General features: G+C 43.6%; 1 protein-coding gene across 4 annotated transcripts; it reads right to left on the bottom strand.

Moving 5' to 3' along the window:
- Window positions 1-2,908: 2,908 nt before the first annotated feature.
- On the bottom strand, window positions 2,909-22,393 carry LOC148146013 (arylamine N-acetyltransferase, pineal gland isozyme NAT-10-like). 4 transcript variants are annotated; one of them, XM_087999227.1, is made up of 3 exons: window positions 21,991-22,393; window positions 17,786-17,838; window positions 2,909-4,839 (listed from the first exon to the last, which is right to left on the bottom strand). In XM_087999227.1, the coding sequence occupies exons 2-3, from the start codon at window positions 17,808-17,810 to the stop codon at window positions 3,959-3,961; spliced, it is 906 nt and encodes a 301-aa protein (XP_087855353.1). In that variant the 5' UTR covers window positions 17,811-17,838; window positions 21,991-22,393; the 3' UTR covers window positions 2,909-3,958. The 4 variants fall into 4 exon arrangements, with proteins under 4 accessions (XP_087855353.1, XP_087855355.1, XP_087855356.1 ...); XM_087999229.1 differs by lacking the exon at window positions 21,991-22,393 and adding an exon at window positions 20,800-20,854; XM_087999230.1 differs by lacking the exon at window positions 21,991-22,393 and adding an exon at window positions 4,930-5,125 and having other exon boundaries at window positions 17,786-17,825.
- Window positions 22,394-23,170: the final 777 nt, after the last annotated feature.

Genomic DNA, 23,170 nt, shown 5'->3' with positions numbered 1-23,170 from the left:
CTTACTAATTAGATACATAACTGGCTTAACGGCAGGAGACAGAAAGTAATGGTGAAGGATTCCTTTTTCAGAATGGAGGCCTATGACCAGTGGTGTTCATTTATGTAAACAATTTAGATGAGAATATAGAAGGCATGGTTAGTAAATTTGTGGATGTCATCAAAATTGTCAGCATAGTGGACTGTGAAGAAAGTTTTCTAAAATTACAAAGGGCTCTTGATCAAATGGGTCAATGGGCTGAAATATGAATAAATCACCTGGACCAGATGGTCTACACCCCAGCATTTTAAGAGAGAAAGCTAAAGAGATAGTGGAGGTGTTAGTGGTGATCTTTCAGGAATCATTAGAATCAGGGAGGTGATGGTGATAGGTTGGAGGGGAGAGCGGGGCAGATAGATGGGAAGAAAGATAGACAGGTAGGACAGTTCAAGAGGGTGGGACCAAATTGGAGGGTTGGATCTGGGATGAGGTGGGAGAAGGGGTGAGGAAGAAATTGGTGAAGTTGACATCGATTCCGTATGGTTGGACAGTTCCAAAGTGGAAGATGAGGCGTTCTTCCTCCAAGTATCAGGTGGCTTCAATTTGACAGTGGAGAAGGCCCAGGACTTGCATGTCCTTGACAGAGTGGATGGGGGAGTTGAAATGTTTGGTGGGTGTGTCCCAGAGATGTTTTCTGAACATTCCATAAGTTGGTGTCCTGTCTCCCAAGTCCAGAGGAGACCACATTGACAGCAATGGACACAGTATCTGGGAAAAGATCTGCCACCCTACCAGCCTATAAAAGTCCCACACAGAACATAGGAAAGCAATCTTGGCCAAACTTTACCAAAAACACCCAGAATGTCTCAGCAGGGACCAAGCAGACTGACAAGTGATACTAGACAGCACTCGCAGACAAGGGAATATACTTCCCAACACCCACTAACAATAGCAGATCAACACAGCTGTCCCAAAGTCCCGAGGGCAGTCTGACAAAAAAGGACAAAATAATTCCACAGCATCATCACAGGACAAAGGTGTCTTTTCTCAGGGTGGCAACTCGTGACCAGTGGAGTTGGACTATAACTTGGTGTTGTGTAATTTTTAACCTGGAAACATAGTTTAATTATACCAGTTCACTTTTACACATATTCTTCTATTGCATTCCATCCACCACTTATTTGCCCATTCTCCGAGCTTGTACAAGCCCTTATACAGCCTCCTTGCTTCCTCACCACTACCTGCCCCTCCACCTATCTGTCATCTGCAAACTTAGCAACATTGCCCTCTCTTTCTTTGTCCAGATTGTTAATATATGATGTGAATAGTTATGGTTCCCAGCCACTGACACCTGTTGGATTATAACTTGGTGCTGTGTGATTTTTAACTTTGTACACCCCAGTCCAACACCGGCATCTCCAAATCATGTTTCCCAGGTTATTTTTCCCTCCATGTTGACAAACAAAAATATTATTTTATAGGACTGTTTATTTTATTTGTCGGAGTTTTAAAAGGTTAGACTTTTAACTAGATTATATGCTGATTGTTTGTAAGTTTACATGAGATTAGCATTTACTTATATGTAACAAAATCTGGATTAGTGGTGCTGGAAAAGCACAGCAATTCAGGCAGCATCCGAGGAGCAGCAAAATCGACGTTTCGGGCAAAAGCCCTTCATCAGGAATACAGGCAGAGAGCTTGAAGGGTGGAGAGATAAGTGAGAGGAGGGTGGGGTGGGGAGAAAGTAGCATGGAGTACAATAGGTGAGTGGGGGAAGGGATGAAGGTGATAGGTCGGGGGGGGGGGGGGGAGGGTGGAGTGGATCGGTGGAAAAGAAGATAGGACATGTCGGACTGAGCTGGAAGTTTGGAACTGGGGAGTGAGGTGGGGGAAGGGGAAATGAGGAAACTGGTCAAGTCCACATTGATGCCCTGGGGTTGAAGTGTTCCGAGGTGGAAGATGAGGCGCTCTTCCTCCAGGCGGTGAAGGAGGCCCAGGACCCCATGTCCTCGGCAGAGTGGGAGAGGGAGTTGAAACGTTGGGCCACAGGGCAGTGTGGTTGATTGGTGCGGGTGTCCCGGAGATGTTCTCTAAAGCGCTCTGCTAGGAGGCGTCCAGTCTCCCCAATGTAGAGGAGACCACATCGGGAGCAACAGATACAATAAATGATATTGGTGGATGTGCAGGTAAAACTTTGATGGGTGTGGATGGCTCCTTGAGTGCCTTGGATGGAGGTGAGGGAGGAGGTGTGGGCACAGGTTTTGCAATTCCTGCGGTGGCAGGGGAAGGTGCCAGGACAGGAGGGTGGGTGGTAGGGGGGCGGGGGGGGGGGGGGGGGGGGGGGGCGTGGATCTGACCAGGTAGTCACAGAGGGAACGGTTGTTGCGGAAGGCGGGAGGGAAATATATCCCTGGTGGTGGGGTCTGTTTGAAGGTGGCGGAAATGTCAGCGGATGATTTGGTTTATGCGAAGTTTGGTAGGGTGGAAGGTGAGCACCAGGTGGTTCTGTCCTTGTTATGGTTGGAGGGGTGGGGTCTGAGGGCGGAGGTGCGGGATGTGGACGAGATGTGTTGGAGGGCATCTTTAACCACGTGGGAAGGGAAATTGAGGTCTCTAAAGAAGGCGGCCATCTGGTGTGTTATATGTAACAAAGCCATTCCTGTAAAGTATGGCAACTCAATCAGTATTATTGGTTCACTTGAGTGCAAGAGATGGCTAAATGTAGGACTCTACACTTTGATTAACTTTTGTAATGGGATTTGAGACTCAATACACTTTCCTAAATGGGTCATAACACACGGTTCCTGGGCAAACAGTCAATAACAGATTATAACAGATGAATTTTCAAACAGGTATGCTTCTGAATTCAACATGCACTTAAACATGTCTCAAAGCTATAAAGAACGAGACAAAATTCCTTGAATTAGTCACATTTAATTTATTTGTTAAGATCCTCAGCAAAAGGTATAACTGCATCAAATTGCACAAGGTGGGGTGAAGGTTGAATCGGAGAAAAAAGTGCACTTTTTTTTTTTACAATGAAGGAATTAAATGCTGAACTGGTAGTTCATCTGGAAACAGTTATATGTCAGCTTTTAAAAATGTGGAAATCTCTTGGTTTGCCATCAACTTTCTCTCAGGAATGATCACTTTTTTTGCAGAATGCAGTCACCACAGAAATTCCTTCTTCTTGATGTTACTGGATACTACTCCAAGCTTTTGGCTGTCTTTTTCCCCCTGGAACAATACCAGCAGGTTTATAAAGATAGCTTCTCACAGGAGGTTTTTGTACCTGGCTGTTGGATCACAAAAACGACAATCAATTTTTTCCAGAGAATTTTGATGGCTCATTCTCAGATATCCCCGTGCTATTCTTTGCTACAGAAATCCTCCCCTGGAGGACACATTACAGATTTAAACTTTTGTTTCAGCAACAAAAGGTATTTGAAAAGCTTCATCACCAGAGATACTTGAAGATCTCAATGTCGGCCATACTTTCTAGTGGATTAATATTCACGTTCAGGTATTTACCCCAAGATAACCTTTTCAAGCTGCTTTAGATAATGCTATTTAGAAATCCCTTAGTAAATTTTCATTTTATAATGTCCCAGCTTATTTTAAATTATTTTTCTCTGAAAACAAAATCCAAGGCTTTTAATTAGTTGATGAGGTTTTAGATGAGTAGTTTGCATATTATGTCATCAATACAATGGAGAGCAGCATCCTTTGAAACCAGTAAACTGATTTCACTTCACCCCAATAAAACAAAAGGTAAATCTATAAATTGCCATCATTTAGCTATAAAATGATTAATCTTTAAATCTATAAATTGTTTTTTCATGTGTGATATTATTGTACATGTCCTAATAAAATTACTGATTTATTCCCCAATGAAATTGGTAAACCTGACAGATCTGAACTTCTATAATGCATTAACTTTCAGAAGAGGAAATATGATGCTGGAGATTTTTTTCTGATGTTATTCAATCAGGAAACAAGTAAAATTATTCACAGGTGTTATCTTCTTGTCCAAAATCAAATTGAATGTCTCCTTGATTGCATGTTGTAATTCCTCTTCAGTCAGAGTTACGGAGGTTCTCAGGTCCTTTCCATCTTTCCCATTATAGATCTGTTCAGTGTAGGTTGTACCCTTCAGAGTTTTCATGCCATTCGGGGTTTGATAGCAAACAAAGGATAATTCTTTAAACATGGCCCCAGGAGTTGTTAATAAGTAGGTTAATTTGTCTTGAAAATCCTCAATTCTACAAGGTTTGAGGTCAAAGCAAAACAGTTTTTGGTAGGAAGGTTGGTTCTGCAGAGACTCACTGTTAGTGCTTTGACCTTCAATGTAAATTTTTCTGACAGTTTTATCCATATACCAGATATTGTTATCTTCAGTCAGACGGTATGTACCTGGAAACTGAGTCTGCTCTTTGCCTGATACCAGCTCCAGGGGTTGTCGGGTTTGGTTGGATGAAACAAAGCCCACATCAGCCATGTAACGCTTGGAATCAATGGTGACTATGAGGACACAATGAGATGGGTAGGATTCATAAGTATCCTTTGCTGGTTTGTACAATCTTACTGGTATAAACATCACTTCGTACCCCATCTCCTTTAGTACCCACCAGAATAATGCATTATTTTCCACACAGCAACCACCTCGATGCTTCCTCACCATTTTATTAAAGATCGCTTCCATGTTGAGCTCAATTGTTTCTCCACAGTGTGGACTGAGATTTTCATAGGGAATAGATGTGACATGTTTTTCAAGTATTATGCTTAGTGTCTCCAGGTCAGTGTTGTAGGAAGATCCTGTGTAGCCGATTCGTGCAAAATACTCAGAAAGCTTCATCTTCTCTGTGATAAAGAGAATAGGTTAGAAAGAAGGATAGTAAAGTCCAATATGCATGCAGTCAAAAGCTAGCTACTAATTTTTGGTTTATTTACTTCTTCAATATTTTGACTCTTTACGAGTTTCTTTATGGCTAGTCTTCCGCCCATCCAAATCATGGTCCTGTTACTGCCATGGTCTGGATCACTAACACAACTTCTGTTGATCCATAATGCTAGAGAGACCTGTTCTTTTTCAAAATTACATGTCAGAAATGCTGATTCTTCAATTACTGAAGAAAACATCCTTGCTCTGTAGGTAGAAAAAAAGAAAATGTGTTGCTTAATGCTAGAAGCTAGTCAACAAACCAGTAACTATTGAAATGAAATGGGATAAAAAGAGTTTCAGCTGCTGTGCAAAACTAAAACTCAAACTCAGCTGCTTAAATACCAGTGTCAATTCTACCAGTAACATCCTGCAAATGTTTGCAATCTATTCTTCATAAATAACCCAGAGACTTTCTGTATATCTTTTAACTTGATTTGAATTCGCTTCCCTTTTCTAATCTGTCTATTGGTATTGTGTATTCAATTCTCACATTTACTCACTAATAAACTCACTCATTAATCAAGAAAGTCTACTTAAATTGGTTCCTTCGAAACATATTTATTTCACTTTGGGAGAAAAGATATCCACATCGCAAAGGAATCTTTCTTCAGAAATTTCTAAAGAAAAAAGTAAATATAATGTTTTTGAATCTCCCTTTATCTGGATCATTTCTTCCCATTGTGCTGCTTTTCATTTGATGCTGGATGCACATCCCACAGCACAACTTTGCTCGAAGCTGATCCCAGTCCAGTTTCAGTTCAGCTCCTTCCCTTCTGAATACAGGTTGCAGTAGCCAATGAATCAGAGCGCCCCCCCATACCTGTTAACCATATATTTGATTGCAATCTCTATTGCCTTTTTTTAAACCTTAATTGGCACATGGCTCAGGAAACAGTCAATACATTATCAATGTTGAGGTCCTGATTTTTAAATCTCATCTTCAACTTCCCAAATTCACATGGCAGAACATGTGAATGTTCTAATTCTCAGTTCTAATGACAATTTTTAAAAAAATGTGAACCCCAATGACCCAATCTGAAACTTCTTACCCAATGTTCATCTCCAGACAAGAGGATGCTCTTCAAATCTGGCATCACACAGGCAACACTCAGAACTCTTGGTCTCAGCCCAGAGAACAGTATCTATCTCCCTGGCTACACTGTTGCCTATCACTGTTATATTCCTTCCCATTCCCCCCTTCAGTCTGGTGACATCTGACACCACAGATGAAAAAAGCATGGTATTACTTAAACTGAGAATGACTGCAGAATTCGAAGGATCGAGGAAAGTTTTCAATCTAACACTGGTAGAGTTGAGAACAAAGTTGAGTCAAACAGTCAGGGCGGGTGGGGACAAAGCAGAGAAAGAAGAACCAAGCGCCACAATATCGTTTTTTTTAAACTTATCATTAAACTCTACAGTTGGTAATTGTCCTGTCACTTCCTCATCATTTCTTCTAATTAGGGTTGGCTCAAAAATAGGCACCAAGAATTCTTCCAGGAGAAAGTGAGGGCTGCAGATGCAGGAGATCAGAGCTGAAAATGTGTTGCTGGAAAAGCACAGCAGGTCAGGCAGCATCCAAGGAACAGGGGAAATCGACTTTTTGGGCATAAGCCCTTCTTCAGGAATGAGGAATGAGGAACGTTTCAGAGAGACAGGCCGCCTACTTGCGGAACTTTTCAGAAAACACCTCTGGGACACCCGGACCAACCAACCCAACCACCCCGTGGCTCAACACTTCAACTCCCCCTCCCACTCCACCAAGGACATGCAGGTCCTGGGACTCCTCCATCGCCAGACCATGGCAACACGACGGTTGGAGGAAGAGCGCCTCATCTTCTGCCTGGGAACCCTCCAACCACAAGGAATGAACTCAGATTTCTCCAGTTTCCTCATTTCCCCTCCCCCCACCTTGTCTCAGTCAAATCCCTCGAACTCAGCACCGCCTTCCTAACCTGCAATCTTCTTCCTGACCTCTCCGCCCCCACCCCACTCCGGCCTATCACCCTCACCTTGACCTCCTTCCACCTATCGCATTTCCAAAACCCCTCCCCCAAGTCCCTTCTCCCTACCTTTTATCTTAGCCTGCTGGACACACTTTCCTCATTCCTGAAGAAGGGCTTATGCCTGAAAGGTCGATTCTCCTGTTCCTTGGATGCTGCCTGACCTGCTGCGCTTTTCCAGCAACACATTTTCAACCAAGAATTCTTCGCCTTTTACTCCTGAAACCCTGAGATTCTTGTTAGTCAATTTAACACCGGTAGGTCTAAAACTTAGGGATGATCATGCCGCTCCCCTGTCCACCAAAAATACTGCCTCCTCCCCTTCAGGTCCCACCTTCAGATTTATCAAGGGTTCCTGGTGGGTTTCAGGAGGAAGGAACCCCTGACTCCCCTATTCCTCATCGAAGGTCATTAGGGAAACGGTTTCCCTTTCTCGAGCTAATCCCAGGCATTCCCGTTTAAAATGCCCCACTTTTCCGCAATGGTAACATCCTGCCTGTTGCCTCCTTCCCCGGATGTCTGACCTTTGTCTTTCGTGTCCTCCCCTATCCTTCCTGTTATCCCCGATCCCAGCCTCCTTTTTGTTATTTCTTCTACTGCCGCCACCATCATTTTGGCTTTCTGTTTCTGCTTCTCGTCTTCCCTTTTCACATACACTTTCTGTGCCTCACATAACAGCTCTTCCATCCGTCTTTCACTCCATCCATCTAATTTCTGTTATTTCTTTTCTATGTCCGGCCATGATTTAGTCACAAACTGGGCCTTTAAGAGTCCCTGAGCTACCGGATCATCGGGATCCATTCCCGAATATTTCCTTGTGGCCTCCTTGAGCCTTTGAAGAAATGCAGAAGGGGTTTCATCCTTCTCTTGTCGTACTTCGAAAGATCTAGGTGCCGCCTCTTTAATTCCCAATATTACCATTTCCTTTAGATCCCACCGGATCCTCTATCAGACTTTTCATTTCCTTCTTAAAAGCCCTAACTTCACTACTAGTTAAGGGAGCGTCTACGTATCCTATTTCCTGTCCTCAATCGGGACCTCTCTTAAGGGACATAATTTTATATTTTCCTTTATCTCTGCCCCTCCTTACGTGTGGTGGCTCGAGGGACTCTGGGCCCCCTAGGTTCTGCATCTTTTAGCTCAGAGTCCGTTTCTCTTTCAGTTACTGGAGTTGCTTTTGGTTCTGGGGCCACAGGCTAGCTGTAGAGGCGAGATAGACATGTCTCCAGAGGAGGGTATGGGGGCGGTAAGCAGGTTAAGGGATCCCATTGTGGTTTCCCTTGTTCATTCTTTTCTTGCTCTTTCCCCGATTCTTCCACCTCCATGGGATATAGTTTTACCCCCGCACCCCCTACCCAGCAAGCCGCATACTCTGACTCATCTTGACTGTATGTTTCTTTCCGACTGACGTATATATTCAGATCTTGGCACAGCCAATCTTCATCGGACCCATGTTTGGGCCAAAAAATACCAGAATCCTTAATGCTTTCTCGAGTCCAGACAAAACAACAATAGTTTATCATTATAGCCTTATCTTTCCCCTGCGTCCGGGAGTTGTGTACCCAATTTCCCAACATTTTCCCCATAGGACTGTCGGGTGGAATATATTCCCCTTTAACGTTATTTACAGATCGATCGTTACCCAGGCAACTCCCCGTGCCTCCCATTGTTGCTAATTTAAATAATGTCAACGAGGTCCGGTGTCACCTTCTTCCACACCCACTTCAGGGTCCTGACTAGACACCTTACTTGTCCGATTAATCTGACCAACTATATTTTATTTCATAATCTGTAAACTCATTAACCTTAAAAGAAATCATGTTAAAATTTCCAGAGTAGAAATCAGATTCAAAACAGTCCTGGATCTCAAGCTCCAGGAAACAAAGCACAAACATTCAATCACCAACAAACAAATGTGCATTCAAACTGAATCACAAAGGGTAAAACTTTCTATTAGCTGTACAGCTCTTCAGTACCCTCAGTAGCCCTTCAGCTACTAGCCCTTCTGACAAGGGCTGTTTCTCATTGACATATGCTTTATTCTATATCTTGCCAATTCCCCATACTTTTCGTATGTCCCCGACCACCAAGGCAATATTTAAAGGTCTATTTTCTTACGTTGGTCTGTGCACAGAGTTACCTGGTCGTTTCAGTGCGCCCAGTCCCGCGGCAATACCTGCAGCAACTACTGCTGCCTACCCCGGTCGCCCGGATATATCTTTTAAGACCTTTCCTTACCCGGGTCTTGTGCACAAGAGTTACCCAACAGAACCCGCCGCATCAGCCCGTCTTGTTTCCAGGGTCTTCCAGTCCGGATCACAGTCGCCCAAACCGCGAACGACAAGCAAGGGAGACAGAGATCACCGAAATCGGCGAGGTGCACCTCCCCAGTCATCCCAAGCGGTCGGCGTTTTGGGTCTCGGACGAGCCCCCAACTGTGAGAAACAAAACTCACTCACAATTCAGCTTGAGACAAAGCCTTGGAAACAAGAAGATTTTATTCTTTATGGCCTTGCAAGAACAGGCGTTTGCTCAAGCAATCAGGCTAGCTAAAGCGCAAATTACAAAGCATGTAAGCATTCTTTATTCAGTTTGCAAGTTGCGGAATCATGCCTTTCTTTTCCCATTTGTCTAGTCTTATCCTATCATAAGCCGCTACTTCACTTGTTTTTCTTTAATTTTCCTTATCTGACTACCCTGCAGTCCTTGTCCTTGTTTGTTACAGCCTGCCTGTTATTTTATCCAGTTCCCCTTCTCATACTATAAGCTTATTGCGAAATGCCCCGACTGCTTCTTTTGTGGTCAGCTACAACACTTTCAAGTTATTTCTTAGTTTAAAACTATTTCGTAAACAAAAGCCTCTATATTCGTTAAAATCTTAACCTCAAGTATGCTGCGAGAATCCCGCAACCGTTTGTGTAATGTTCCCCTTCCCCTCGCCCCACAACATCTCCTCACCTATCTGCAAAAACATCTCTAACCACCACCACCTGCAGAAACTACATTTCTAATCTCCCACAATAGTGTTCAGGATATAGATGGAGAAGAATTTGTTACATGCGTACAAGACAATTTTCTGATTCAGTGTGTGGATGTACCGACTAGAAAAGATGCAAAACTTGAGCTATTCTTGGGAAATAAGGCAGGGCAGGTGACTGAGGTGTCAGTGGGGGAGCACTTTGGGGCCAGTGACCATAATTCTATTCGTTTTAAAATAGTGATGGAAAAGGATAGACCAGATCTAAAAGTTGAAGTTCTAAATTGGAGAAAGGCCAATTTTGACGGTATTAGGCAAGAACTTTCAAAAGCTGATTGGAGGCAGATGTTCGCAGGTAAAGGGACGGCTGGAAAATGGGAAGCTTTCAGAAATGAGATAACAAGAATCCAGCGAAAATATATTCCTGTCAGGGTGAAAGGAAAGGCAAGGATGGTAGGTATAGGGAATGCTGGATGACTAAATAAATTGAGGGTTTGGTGAAGAAAAAGAAGGAAGCATATGTAAGGTATAGACAAGATAGATCGAGTGAATCCTTAGAAGAGTATAAAGGAAGTAGGAGTATACTTAAGAGGGAAATCAGGAGGGCAAAAAGGGGACATGAGATAGCTTTGGCAAATAGAATTAAGGAGAATCCAAAGAATTTTTACAAATACATTAAGGACAAAAGGGTAACTAGGGAGAGAATAGGGCCCCTTAAAGATCAGCAAGGCAGCCTTTGTGTGGAGCCGCTGAAAATGGAGGAGATACTAAATGAGTATTTTGCATCAGTATTTACTGTGGAAAAGAATATGGAAGATATAGAATGTAGGGAAATAGATGGTGACATCTTACAAAATGTCCATATTACAGAGGAGGAAGTGCTGGATGTCTTGAAACGGGTAAAGGTGGATAAATCCCCAGGACCTGATCAGGTGTACCCTAGAACTCTGTGGGAAGCTAGAGAAGTGATTGCTGGTCCTCTTGCTGAGATATTCGTATCACCGATTGTCACAGGTGAGGTGCTGGAAGACTGGAGGTTGGCTAACGTGGTACCATTGTTTAAGAAGGATGGTAAGGACAAGCCAGGGAACTATAGACCAGTGAGCCTGACCTCGGTGGTGGGCAAGTTGTTGGAAGGAATCCTGAGGGTCAGGATGTACATTTATTTGAAAAGGCAAGGACTGATTAGGAATAGTCAACATGGCTTTGTGCATGGAAAATCATGTCTCACAAACTTGATTGAGTTTTTTGAGGAAGTAACAAAGAGGATTGATGAGGGCAGAGCAGTAGATGTGATCTATATGGACTTCAGTAAGGTATTCGATAAGGTTCCCCATGGGAGACTGGTTAGCAAGGTTAGATCTCACAGAATACAAGGAGAACTAGCCATTTGGATGTAGAACTGGCTCAAATGTAGAAGACAGAGGGTGGTGGTGGAGGGTTGGTTTTCAGACTGGAGGCCTGTGACCAGTGGAGTGCCACAAGGATCAGTGCTGGGTCGTCTACTTTTTGACATAAATGATTTGGATGCGAGCATAAAAAGGTACAGTTAGTAAGTTTGCAGATGACAACAAAATTTGAGCTGTAGTGGACAGCAAATAGGGTTACCTGAGATTACAACAGGGTCTTAACCAAATGGGCCAATGGGCTGAGAAATAGCAAATGGAGTTTAATTTAAATAAATGTGAGGTGCTGCATTTGGGGAAAGCAAATCTTAGCAGGACTTATACACTTAATGGTAAGGTCCTCGGAAGTGTTGTTGAATAAAGAGACCTTAGAGTGCAGGTTCATAGCTTCTTGAAAGTGAAGTTGAAGGTAGATAGGTTAGTGAAGGCGGCTTTTGGTAAGCTTTCCTTTATTTGCCAGAGTATTGAGTACAGGAGTGGGGAAGTCATGTTGCGACTGTTGGAATATTAAAGTAGATTCCCTACAGTGTGGAAACAGGCCCTTCGGCCGACAAGTCCACACCGACCCTCTGAAGAGCAACCCACCCACACCTATTCCCCTACATTCACGACTGACTAATACACCTAACACTATGGGCATGGCTAACTTACTTAACCTGCACATCTTTGGACTATGGGAGGAAACCGGAGCACCCGGAGGAAACCCACGCAGACACGGGGAGAATGTGCAAACTCCACACAGACAGTTGCCCGAGGCAGTAATTGAACCTGGGCCCTGGCACTGAGGCATCAGTGCTAACCACTGAATATTGCGTGCAATTCTGGTCTCTTTCCTATCGTAAAGATGTTGTAAAACTTGAAAGGGTGGCACAGTGGTTAGCACTGCTGCCTCGCAGTGCCAGAGACCCGGGTTCAATTCCCGCCTCAGGCGACTGACTGTGTGGAGTTTGCACATTCTCCCCGTGTCTGCGTGGGTTTCCTCCGGGTGCTCCGGTTTCCTCCCACAGTCCAAAGATGTGCAGGTCAGGTGAATTGGCCATGCTAAATTGCCCGTAGTGTTAGGTAAGGGGTAAATGTCGGGGTATGGGTGGGTTGCGCTTTGGCGGGTCGGTGTGGACTTGTTGGGCCGAAGGGCCTGTTTCCACACTGTAAGTAATCTAATCTAAAAAAAAGATTTACAGGAATGTTGTCAGGGTTGGAGGATTTGATCTCTCGGGAGAGGCTTAACAGGGTAGGGCTGTTTTCCCTGGAGCATTGGAGGCTGAGGGGTGACCTTACAGAGGTTTATAAAATCATGAGGGGCATGGATAGGATAAATAGACAAATTCTTTTCCCTGGGGTCGGAGATCCAGAACGGGAGGGCATAGGTTTAGGGTGAGAGGGGAAAGATATAAAAGAGACCGAAGGGGCAACTTTTTCACACAGAGGGTGGTACGTGTATGGAATGAGCTGCCAGAGGAAGTGGTGGAGGCTGGTACAATTGCAACATTTAAGAGGCATTTGGGTGGGTATATGAATAGGAAGGGTTTGGAGGGATATGGGCCAGGTGCTAGCAGGTGGAATTAGATTGGGTTGGGATAGCTGGTAGGCATGGATGAGTTGGACTGAAGGGTCTGTTTCCATCCTGTACATCTCTATAAATCTATGAGTAATCAATGTCTTATTTAAAGTGTACAAGATTGTGAATAGTCTTGATCAGGTAGTCATAGAAAGAACACCTCATCTTGGAGGTGAATCCAGATCAAGGGGCCACTGTTAAAAAGTATGAGTTGCCCTTTTAGGATAGAGGTAAAGAGAATTTGTCTTCTGTCTAAGGGTTGTGCAACTTTGAGCTTCTCTCCTACCGAAGACAGTGGAGGTAGGGGCAATTAGTATTTATTTTTAAAAAATATATATTTTTTTAGATTAGATTAGATTACATTACATTACAGTGTAGAAACAGGCCCTTCGGCCCAACACGTCCACACCGACCCGCCGAAGCGAAACCCACCCATACCCCTACATTTACCCCTTACCTAACACTACGGGCAATTTAGCATGGCCAATTCACCTGACCCTGCACATCTTTTGGACTGTGGGAGGAAACCGGAGCACCCGGAGGAAACCCACGCAGACACGGGGAGAACGTGCAAACTCCACACAGTCAGTCGCCTGAGGCGGGAATTGAACCCGGGTCTCAGGCGCTGTGAGGCAGCAGTGCTAACCACTGTGCCACCGTGCCGCCCCAAATTTTTATTGAAATAGACTTTTTAATAGTACAAATACTAAACAATACAATTCAAAGCAGTACAAAAAAAAGTTTAAAAACCCAACCCTCATGTACAAATGTATAAACATATATAGAAAAAAACCAAACTAACTATTTAGCTGAATAAATAATAGCCAAACTAATAAATAAATAAAAATAACTCAGCCAGACAAGACACTTACGTTCACAGTTCCTCCTCCCCGGATATTGGACTCGTCAAACACAATTGTTACGGCTATATTAAAGCCCTTTTTAGTGTGGCTAATAAGTCTGCATCCAGGTATTCCAAAAAGGACTGCCATGTCTTTATAAAAATTCTCAGTTTTGTGGTGTACCAGATTTGTGAGAAAATCCAGGGGAATATGCTCCACAGCAATCTTCTGCCAACCTAGCAAAATATTCTTTTTTTGCGCAGAAAGTGAGGATACTGAAAAGATGTTTCTTCTGCACGACTACAGAGAACACACTGGGCAGACCCAGAAGGAGCGAGATAGGGTCCTTTTCCACCCTTACACCCAAAATCCTCTCCATTGCACCCGCCATAGCAATCCAATATGTTTGAAGCCTACCACAAGACCAGAGACAATGGGTAAGAGTGCCATACAGACCTTGCATTTGGGATATGAAGATAGCCCTGGTTTGAATTTTGACAAACAATCCGGAGCCAAGTGGACCCCGTGGAGAATCTTCAACTGTAAAGCATGGGTCCTATTGCAAATTGATATCTTTCTTGCATTTTCCCAAATATCTTCCAATGCCTCAGAGGAGACTTCACATCTAGCTCTCTCTCCTACACCCTGCAGAGGGGATCGAACTCATCTGAGGGGGCACCCCCCAATTGATGATATAAAGTACTGACAAAGTATAGTCTTAGCACTGAGCACATCCCCCCCAAGTCGGATTTGTAGAGATCAAAAGTGTAGTTTTTTAAAAAAAATAAAATCCCTAACTTGGAAAAAAACTAAAGGTCCCTATTAGATAGCTTGTATTTCCATACTAACTGTTCGCAGGACATCAGTACATCTCCCTCAAATAAATCCCCCATGCAAGACACACCCCTCACTGCCCAATGTTTAAATCCTGAATCTATCAACCCTGGTTGAAAACCCAGCATACTCACAAAAATGTGTAAAAGATGTTTTGCCAATATTGCCTTCCCTCTGTCAAATTGCCCTCCATGCTTTAACAGTATTGATGACTCCTGGGTTATGGCAATATTCCCTAACTGTCCTCATTTTGTCCAAAAACAGCAAACTGGTAAGGGGCCACCTTGCCTGGGAGGCTTTGACATCTAACCATATTGAAAGAGGATCCCCACAGGCCCAATCACTCGCTTAGGACAAAAGTGAGCTTAGTTGGTAATTTTTAATGTCTGGAAGTCCCACTCCCTCCCGCCCTCCCTCACCCCCCCCCCGCCCCCCCCCACCCCGCCCCACAACCTGTGAAGCAGTTGCAGTTTAGCTAATGTAATGAGGCCCCACTTACAAAGCCAAATAAAGGAGCTGAACCAGCCATTCAGCCTCCTGAATATTTGCTTATTGAAAGTCAGGGGGAGCATCCGTATAGGTATAGCAAACGGAGGAGAATATTCCCCTTAATAAGCACTATCTGAGCCAACCACAAGATCAGAAGTGCCTCCCATCTTTAAAGGGATTGTTTGATTTTGTCAAATTGAATAAAATTGACTTAGAACAACCTATCCAGAACTGGAGTAATGAATATGCCCAAATACACAAAATCTCCCCGGAGACTACTTAAATGGGAATCAATATTGGCCCTCAAGAGCTAGCTCCTTCGTAAGACCACCCATAGTTATACGTAGGTATGCCCCTAAAAAGGTGCCAAATGCACAGATGCAATGTATCAGGCGAGGCACTGAAACTGCTGGGACTTGACAAAAAAAAAATTAGGACTTCATTTGCATACAATGAAGTCTTATGTAACTTTGACCCCACTTCTGGAGCTAATATACTGGGATCCCCATGAAAGGCCTCCGCCAATGGTTCAATCACCAATGTAAAAAGCAATGGCAAAAGGGGACAGCCCTGCCAGCTGTCCCTGAAAATGTCAAAATTGCTTGCTCATACCCAGTTGGTGACGCCCACCGTGAGCGGGCCACTATAGAGAACTTTTACCCATTTTATAAAGATTTCACCCAAACCAAACCACTCAACTCTGTCAAATGCCTTCTCTACATCTAGAGAAATCACCAATCTCTGTATTGACTATTGTTGACATGCTTGAATTACATTAAGCAGCTTCCTATCATTATTGGAGGATCTGCAGCCCTTTATGAAGCCCGTCTGATCCTCTAACAATAGAAGGTAACACAGTCTCCAGCCTTCACAAGACTCTTAAACGTGGATTTTAAAATCCTCTCAGAGTGAAATGGGCCTGTATGAAGCACAGTCCTCTGGGACCTTTCCTTTTGTAAGAATAAGGGAAATATTGGCCTCTCTCAGAGATGACGGAAGACAATCACGACTGTATGAATCATTAAACATATTGAGCATCGGGCCTGACAATATATTTATAAAATCCTGAGAGAATTTGCTGGGAGGTCCATCAGGACCAGGCGCCTTTCCACTCTGAAGCTGCCTCACAGCTTCCTCCACCTCTTGCTTTGATAAGGGGCATTGAGAAAGGACTCTTGTTCAGAGGTCACACCCGGGAGCTTCAGATCCTTAAAATAAAGATTCCGTTTTGGCCCACCTCTCCTCACAACCCTCAGATGGTGATAACAGAGTAAAATCTCTAAAATACCACATTAATTTAGAGTCATATGTCAGTTTCCCATACCCTTCCCTAATCGCCATAATGGCTTGTGGGGCACTCCTTTTCCTAGCAAGATATGCTAAGTATTTGCCTGGCCTGTCACTATGCTCATATAACTTTTGCTTTGCAAAAGCAAGCTTCTTCTTTGCCATCTGTGAGAGCATGGAATTCAATGCAGACCACAGTGCCATAATCCTCTGCAGTTTGACCAACAAGAGACTGTCAAAGTAGGCTTTCTCGGCTGCCTTCAACCGTGCTTCAAGGAGACTTTGCTGCTCCACCTTCTGCTCCTTTCTACTGGTGGAATAGGAAATAACTAACCCCGGCATAGGCTTTGGCAGTTTCCCAAAGGATGGATGGACTATTAGTGGGCGGCACGGTAGCACAGTGGTTAGCACTGCTGCCTCACAGCGCCAGAGAGCCGGGTTCAGTTCCCGCCTCAGGCGACTGACTGTGTGGAGTTTGCACATTCTCCCCGTGTCTGCGTGGGTTTCCTCCAGGTGCTCCGGTTTCCTCCCACAGTCCAAAGAGCTGCAGGTCAGGTGAATTGGCCATGCTAAATTGCCCATAGTGTTAGGTAAAGGGTAAATATAGGGGTATGGGTTTATCAGTTTAGAAAAAGCTTCTACCAAAAATATAAGGGAATGAGCTGGGGGCAATAAACATTAAAACACCATATTCTTCCCCATTTATCAAAGCTTTAAGAATTACAAACCTCCCGTGTGTGTCTTTAACACACTCTAGTAACTTAAATGAGAGATTCTTCCTTACCAATATAGCCACTCCATTACTTCTGGTATTAATTGATGAAAGATAAACTCAATCAAAACCATTCTGCTGTAATTTCAAAAGCTCCCTATCATCCAAGTGTGTCTCCTGTAACAAAACAATATCCAGCTTCTCTTTCTAAGGTTCAAATGTACCTTCTTCCTCTTAATTGGTGGGTGACTTCCCTCAATATTCCAGGTACACCATTTAATCAAGTCATTAGCATAACCTTCTGCAGTAACATTCCAGAAAGGAGAAACTTGAACCGCAAGTCACTGAGCCTTAGTGTCGCATGATCCATCGAGCATAAAAACTACACAAACTAAAACCACATGTAACAAACCTACAAAACTATTAAAAACAAAAACCAAACCAACAGATAAAGCGCCAACAGTGCTGAATAGGGGGATTCACCCCTGCCCATAAGTAGGCATCTAGCCAGCCCACCCATTTTCTCTTTTTCTTGCTAGAGCTGCACCATGAACACAAACAGAAAAAGAGTAAACACACCATAGAATAGCAATATTAATAAAGAAAACATTGTTAAAGAAAAAAAAGGGTGAATACACCACCCATTCTTTGGTATATCTTAACTTAGAAAATGGTATCTTTGGTATGTACAGTCTATGCTCTCAATTCTAGTTTGATACCAAAGAGAAACAGCATCAGAACCAGGATTGGTCTTACCACCACACACTGGTGTCTCCGACATACTTCCGGCACTTCAGTTACTTCTTCACCTGTTGATGTAAAAGCACCAGTGAGTTCTGGATTTCAGAAATTCAATTCCATCAATTTAGAAAACAGAGCTTTTGAATTGCAAACAGATCGACCCAGGGAAGGAGCATTAAACAAAATCCTGCACCCGAATTCTGTTTTATTTCTGTTTATGAAATTTGGTGGAGAAATGAGTCAGACATTTAGCAATTCTTAAAATCAAACACTCCTGGTTGGCTCAGATCAAGCAGAAAACACTTTCATAGTAACCCTAAATCCAATCGCTCACAAAAAACATTGAGGCAGCTCCAGTTTATTGAACACAGGAACCCTTCAAAGTGCAGAGCAACATGGTACCTTCCCTCAATTAATCAATACTAGCACACCAGTGCTTCATCACTGAATGGCCTTTTAGCTTGTTTTATGATTTTTTTCTAAGTGAAGCAAACAATGAAAGTATTGTGGCAAAAATCAGCACTTTAGAAATAGTTACATCATATAGGCCTGAGAACTTCACATTAGATGATTTAACAACATGTTAAAGATAGTGTCACACAAGTTCTACACACAGTGTAATCCAGTGACAAAGAGAGATTTCGAAACACCGACTGAGACAGAACCAGGGACAGAGCAGCATGCTTAACTATCGCAAAATTTGATACCTGAATTCCGTATTCAATTGCTTTGATAAAATGCGACTGGAAAGTACTTCCCTACAAGTCAGTACCAATCTCTCCTCACTCCAATCCAACAATGATCTGGATAGAATATGCTTTGAGTGATTAGACAGTCACAGAAGGAATATCACAAGCTAAAATCAGATAGTCTGCTCTGTAAATTGCACAAACAAGTAACTAAGTTTGTGCAATGGAGGGGTAGAGAAAGGAGACAAACAGGCAAAATTAAAGGCCACAGATTAGAGGAGGAGGGGCTCAGGGCAATTACACAAATTAATAGAATAGTCTTAGGAACACATATTGGATATATAGGACTTGGTGCAACCATCCCATAAATGTGTCGATGATCCACTGCAGTTTTCTCTCATGTTTTCCCAATTAAGTCTACACTTCAAACCACCTGTTCCCTTTCCCCTCAGATTCTTTCCCATCTGACTGCTCAAATCACAGCCTTTCACATTTCTTTCAATTCTCTTTGCTAGATGTGATTTTGAAAGTATTTGAGTTATTTGTATTCATCACTTTGCTATTCCACCCCAGGAAGCTTTCAGCCGCCAAGCTTTTCATCTGAAGGGCCATGTTTGAGTCAGGTGCTCATCAGGCAGGTCACAAATGCTCAAGGATTTAACAATTAAATAGAAACAATACAAACTTGTTTTAAAATCAACACAACATTCCACTAATACACAGTTGTACTTCTGCATCATTAGATACAACAGTGGGTTATTTGTTGACTTGAACATATAGCAACATCTCCCAATAAAATCTTCATAACATTGAAAACTTCATTGCACTGTTCTGTTTCTCCAGTCAAATGCCATCAGTCTTTGTGGAAAGATCACCCAAAACTCTGTATGAGACATTGTAAGACCACATTTGACTTAGGGGTTTCCTGATAGAGGGTTTATCAAATCATGAAGAGCAATGATAAAGTGAATAGCCAAGTTTTGTTTCTCAGGGTAGGAGCGTCCAAACATAGAGGGCATAGGTTTAAGGTGAGAGAGGAAAGATTTAAAAGGGAATGAGGGGCAACTTTTACACACAGAGTGTGGTGCATATATGGAATGAGCTGCCAGAGGAAGTGGTGGAAGTGAGTACAGTTTCAATATTTAAAAGAAATTTGGAGAGGTACATGGATAGGAAAGGGATATGGGCAAATGGAAGCAAATGTCACAAGTTTTACTGTGCTTTGGATAAGTTGAGTAGACAAATGCATAGCAGATGATGTATAATGTGGGTAAGGGGTAGATGCAGAGACCTTGGTGTTCTTGTGCACCAGTAGCTAAAAAGCTGCACTCAGGTGCAGGAAGAAGGCCTGTCCATCTTCCTTCCTACCTATCCACTCCACCCTCTTCGCTGAAATATCACCTTCTATCCCCACCTTCATCTGCCTATCAGATTCCCAGCTACCTTTCCCCTGCCTCAATCCCCCCCCCCCCTCTCCCATTTATCTCTCAGTACCCTGGCCCGTTCCTGATGAAGGACTTTGCCTGAAATGAGGATTTTCCTGCTCCTCGGATGTTGCCAGATTTGCTGTGCTTTTCCAGCACCACACTCTATTCTGATCTGTGGCATCTGTAGCCCTCACTTTCTCATATGGGAGTTGGGAGATCATGTTGCGGCTGTCCAGGACATTGGTTAGGCCACTTTTGGAATAATGTCTGCAGTTCTGGTCTCCCTCCTATTGGAAGAATGTTTTGAAACTTGAAAGGGTTCAGAAAAGATTTACAAATATGTTGCCAGGGTTGGAGGATTTGAGCTACAGGGAGAGGTTGAATACGCTGGGGCTGTTTTCCCTGGAACATCAGAGGGGTGACCTTATAGAGGTTTATAAAATCATGAATAGCATAGACAGGATAAAGAGACAAGGTCTTTTCCCTGGGGTGGGGGAAGTCCAGAACTAGAGGACATAGCTTTAGGGTGAGAGGGGAAAATTTTAAAAGGGCCCTAAGGGGTAACTTTTTAAAACAAAAAGTGGGTGGTGCGCGTATGGAATGAGTTGCTGGAGGAAGTGGTGGAGGCTAATACAATTACAACGTACACATCCAGATGCCTTTTAAATATGAATAGGAAGGGTTAAAGGGGATGTGGGCCAAATGCTGACAAATTGCACTCGATTAGGGTCGGATATCTGGTCGATATGGACGAGTTGGACCGAAGTTAGTTTCCTTGCTGTACATCTGTCTGACGATCTGCTCTTTGATCCTGCTCTGCCACTCAACAAAATCATAACTCAAAATCTACCACCCCAATTCCACTCTCCCTATGTCCCTCAAATCCCAAAAAGCGAGCAATCTCTGAATTTACTTGATAGTCGAACAGCCATAGCTCTCTAAGACTGTGGTTCCAAAGATTCACAAATCAGTGAAGAAATCTCATCTCAATGATTCATTCCATATTCTCAAACTGAGTCCTTGCTATCAAATCGCGTTGAATATAAAAAAGTGAGATGTCCTCAGAAATGGGGTTGCTCTTACCGCCACACCCCTGGTCTCTGGGACAGACCACCGGGAGATCTTCAGTTGCCGCTGTAAAAGCGTCAGTGAGATCTGCAATTCAGAAATTCACTTTCATTCAGATAGAATGAGGTGTCGCTGTTGGTCACTGGGCTGGACAAGTTAGAATTTACACAACACCAGGTTATAGTTATTGTCCAACAGGTTTGTTGGAAGTGGTTGATTTCGGGGCGTTGCTCCTTCATCAGGTGTTGGACTCTGGTATTGTGTGATCTTTAACTTTTCCAGATAGAAAACAGAGCTTTTGAAGCATTAATAGACGGACCCAGAGATAGAGCATTAAACAGTGCTAAAATACTGCACCCGAATTCTGTTTTCATTTGTTTGTGAAATCTGAATGAGAAATGAGCCAGACATTTAACGACTCTTAAAGTCGAACACTCTCGGCCAAGTGAGAAACAAGCAGAAGATGCAGGCTCACAGTCACCGCAAAGCCCATCGCACGAAAATATTCAATCTTTCCACCACTTCTTTTAATAGTCAACAGAACCTTCTGGTTTAATTTTCATTAATGATGTGAATCTGATCGAACTCTCATAAGAGGCACCTCCAGTTTATTGCACACAGGAACCCTTCAAACTCCAGAACAATGTGATCTTCCCTGAATTAATCGATCTGTGCTGTTTCGCTAAATGGCCTTCAACTAACTCGCTTTGCGATTTAAAAAGGAAGTTTGCTCAGCACAAAAAATGTTGGAGCAAAACCTGCCCGACAACTTGATGACATCAGATGATTTACCGACATATTAAAGCTGATCTCACATAAAGTCCTATACAATACGCGGTGTCATCGAGTGACACAAACAGAATTTTCGAGACAGGGAGAAAGTGAGGACTGCAGATGCTGGAGACCAGAGCTTAAACATTTTCGAGACACCGACTGAGAGCGAACAGGGACACAGCAGCACACTAAACCAGCCCAAAATCCGACACCTGAATTCGGGATCACTTACTTTGATAAAATGGGACTGGAAAATATTTACCTCCAAGTCAGCAAATCCAATGCGTAGCAATCTCCTCCTCGCTCCAACCCAGCCAACGATCTGAACAGAGTGTGCTCTGCCTGATTCGACTGTCACGGAAGGACTATCTCACAAACTGGAATCAAACACTCTATAAGTTGCACAAACAAATGACTAAACTGACTCAGGAATCGGAAACAGGGAGAGAAACGAGACGAACTGTCCACGGGCTAAATTACGAAACAAATTAAAGGGGCTCGAGGCAATTACACAAAGATCCAGACATGACATGTCGGACTAAATCTGAAAAATGTGTTGCTGGAAAAGCGCAGCAGGTCAGGCAGCATCCAAGGAGCAGGAGAATCGACGTTTCGGGCATGAGCCCTTCTTCAGGAGTGAGGGAGGTGTGCCCAGCAGGCTAAGATAAAAGGTAGGGAGGGGGGCCTTGGGGGAGGGGCGTTGGGAATGCGATAGGTGTAGGGAGGTTAAGGTGAGGGTGATAGGCCTAGAGGGGGTGGGGGTGGAAGAAGATTGCAGGTCAAGAAGGCGATGCTGAGTCCGAGGGTTGGGACTGAGAAAAGGTGGGGGGAGGGGAAATGAGAAAGCTGGAGAAATCTGCATTCATCCCTTGTGGTTGCAGGGTTCCTAGGGGGAAGGTGAGGCGCTCTTCCTCCAGGCTACCTTTTATCTAAGATGGAAATGTGTTGCTGGAAAAGCGCAGCAGGTCAGGCAGCATCTAGGGAACAGGAGAATCGACGTTTCGGGCATTAGCCCTTCTTCAGGAATGCCCGAAACGTCGATTCTCCTGTTCCCTAGATGCTGCCTGACCTGCTGCGCTTTTCCAGCAACACATTTCCATCTCTGATCTCCAGCATCTGCAGACCTCACTTTCTCCTACCTTTTATCTTAGCCTGCTTGGCACATCCTTCTCATTCCTGAAGAAGGGCTTATGCCCGAAACGTCGATTCTCCTGCTCCTTGGATGCTGCCAGCAACACATTTTTCAGCTCTGATCTCTAGCATCTGCAGTCCTCACTTTCTCCATGTCTGACTATATACCGGGTCCACAACACAAGAGGAGGTCATTTGAGGCAACCATTCCCATGAATGTGTTGATGATTCCCTGGAGTTTCTTCCCATGTTTTCTCAATTAAATCTACAATTGAAACCACCGATTCCTTTTCCCACGTTCGTTTATTACC

The sequence above is a fragment of the Chiloscyllium plagiosum genome, unplaced genomic scaffold (assembly GCF_037043375.1).
Source record: "Chiloscyllium plagiosum isolate Xiang-an unplaced genomic scaffold, Cpla_swu_hap1 HiC_scaffold_22, whole genome shotgun sequence".
Taxonomy (NCBI): domain Eukaryota; kingdom Metazoa; phylum Chordata; class Chondrichthyes; order Orectolobiformes; family Hemiscylliidae; genus Chiloscyllium; species Chiloscyllium plagiosum.
The sequence above is the reverse complement of the archived record's forward strand: the minus strand, read 5'-3'. Positions and strand labels throughout refer to the sequence as shown.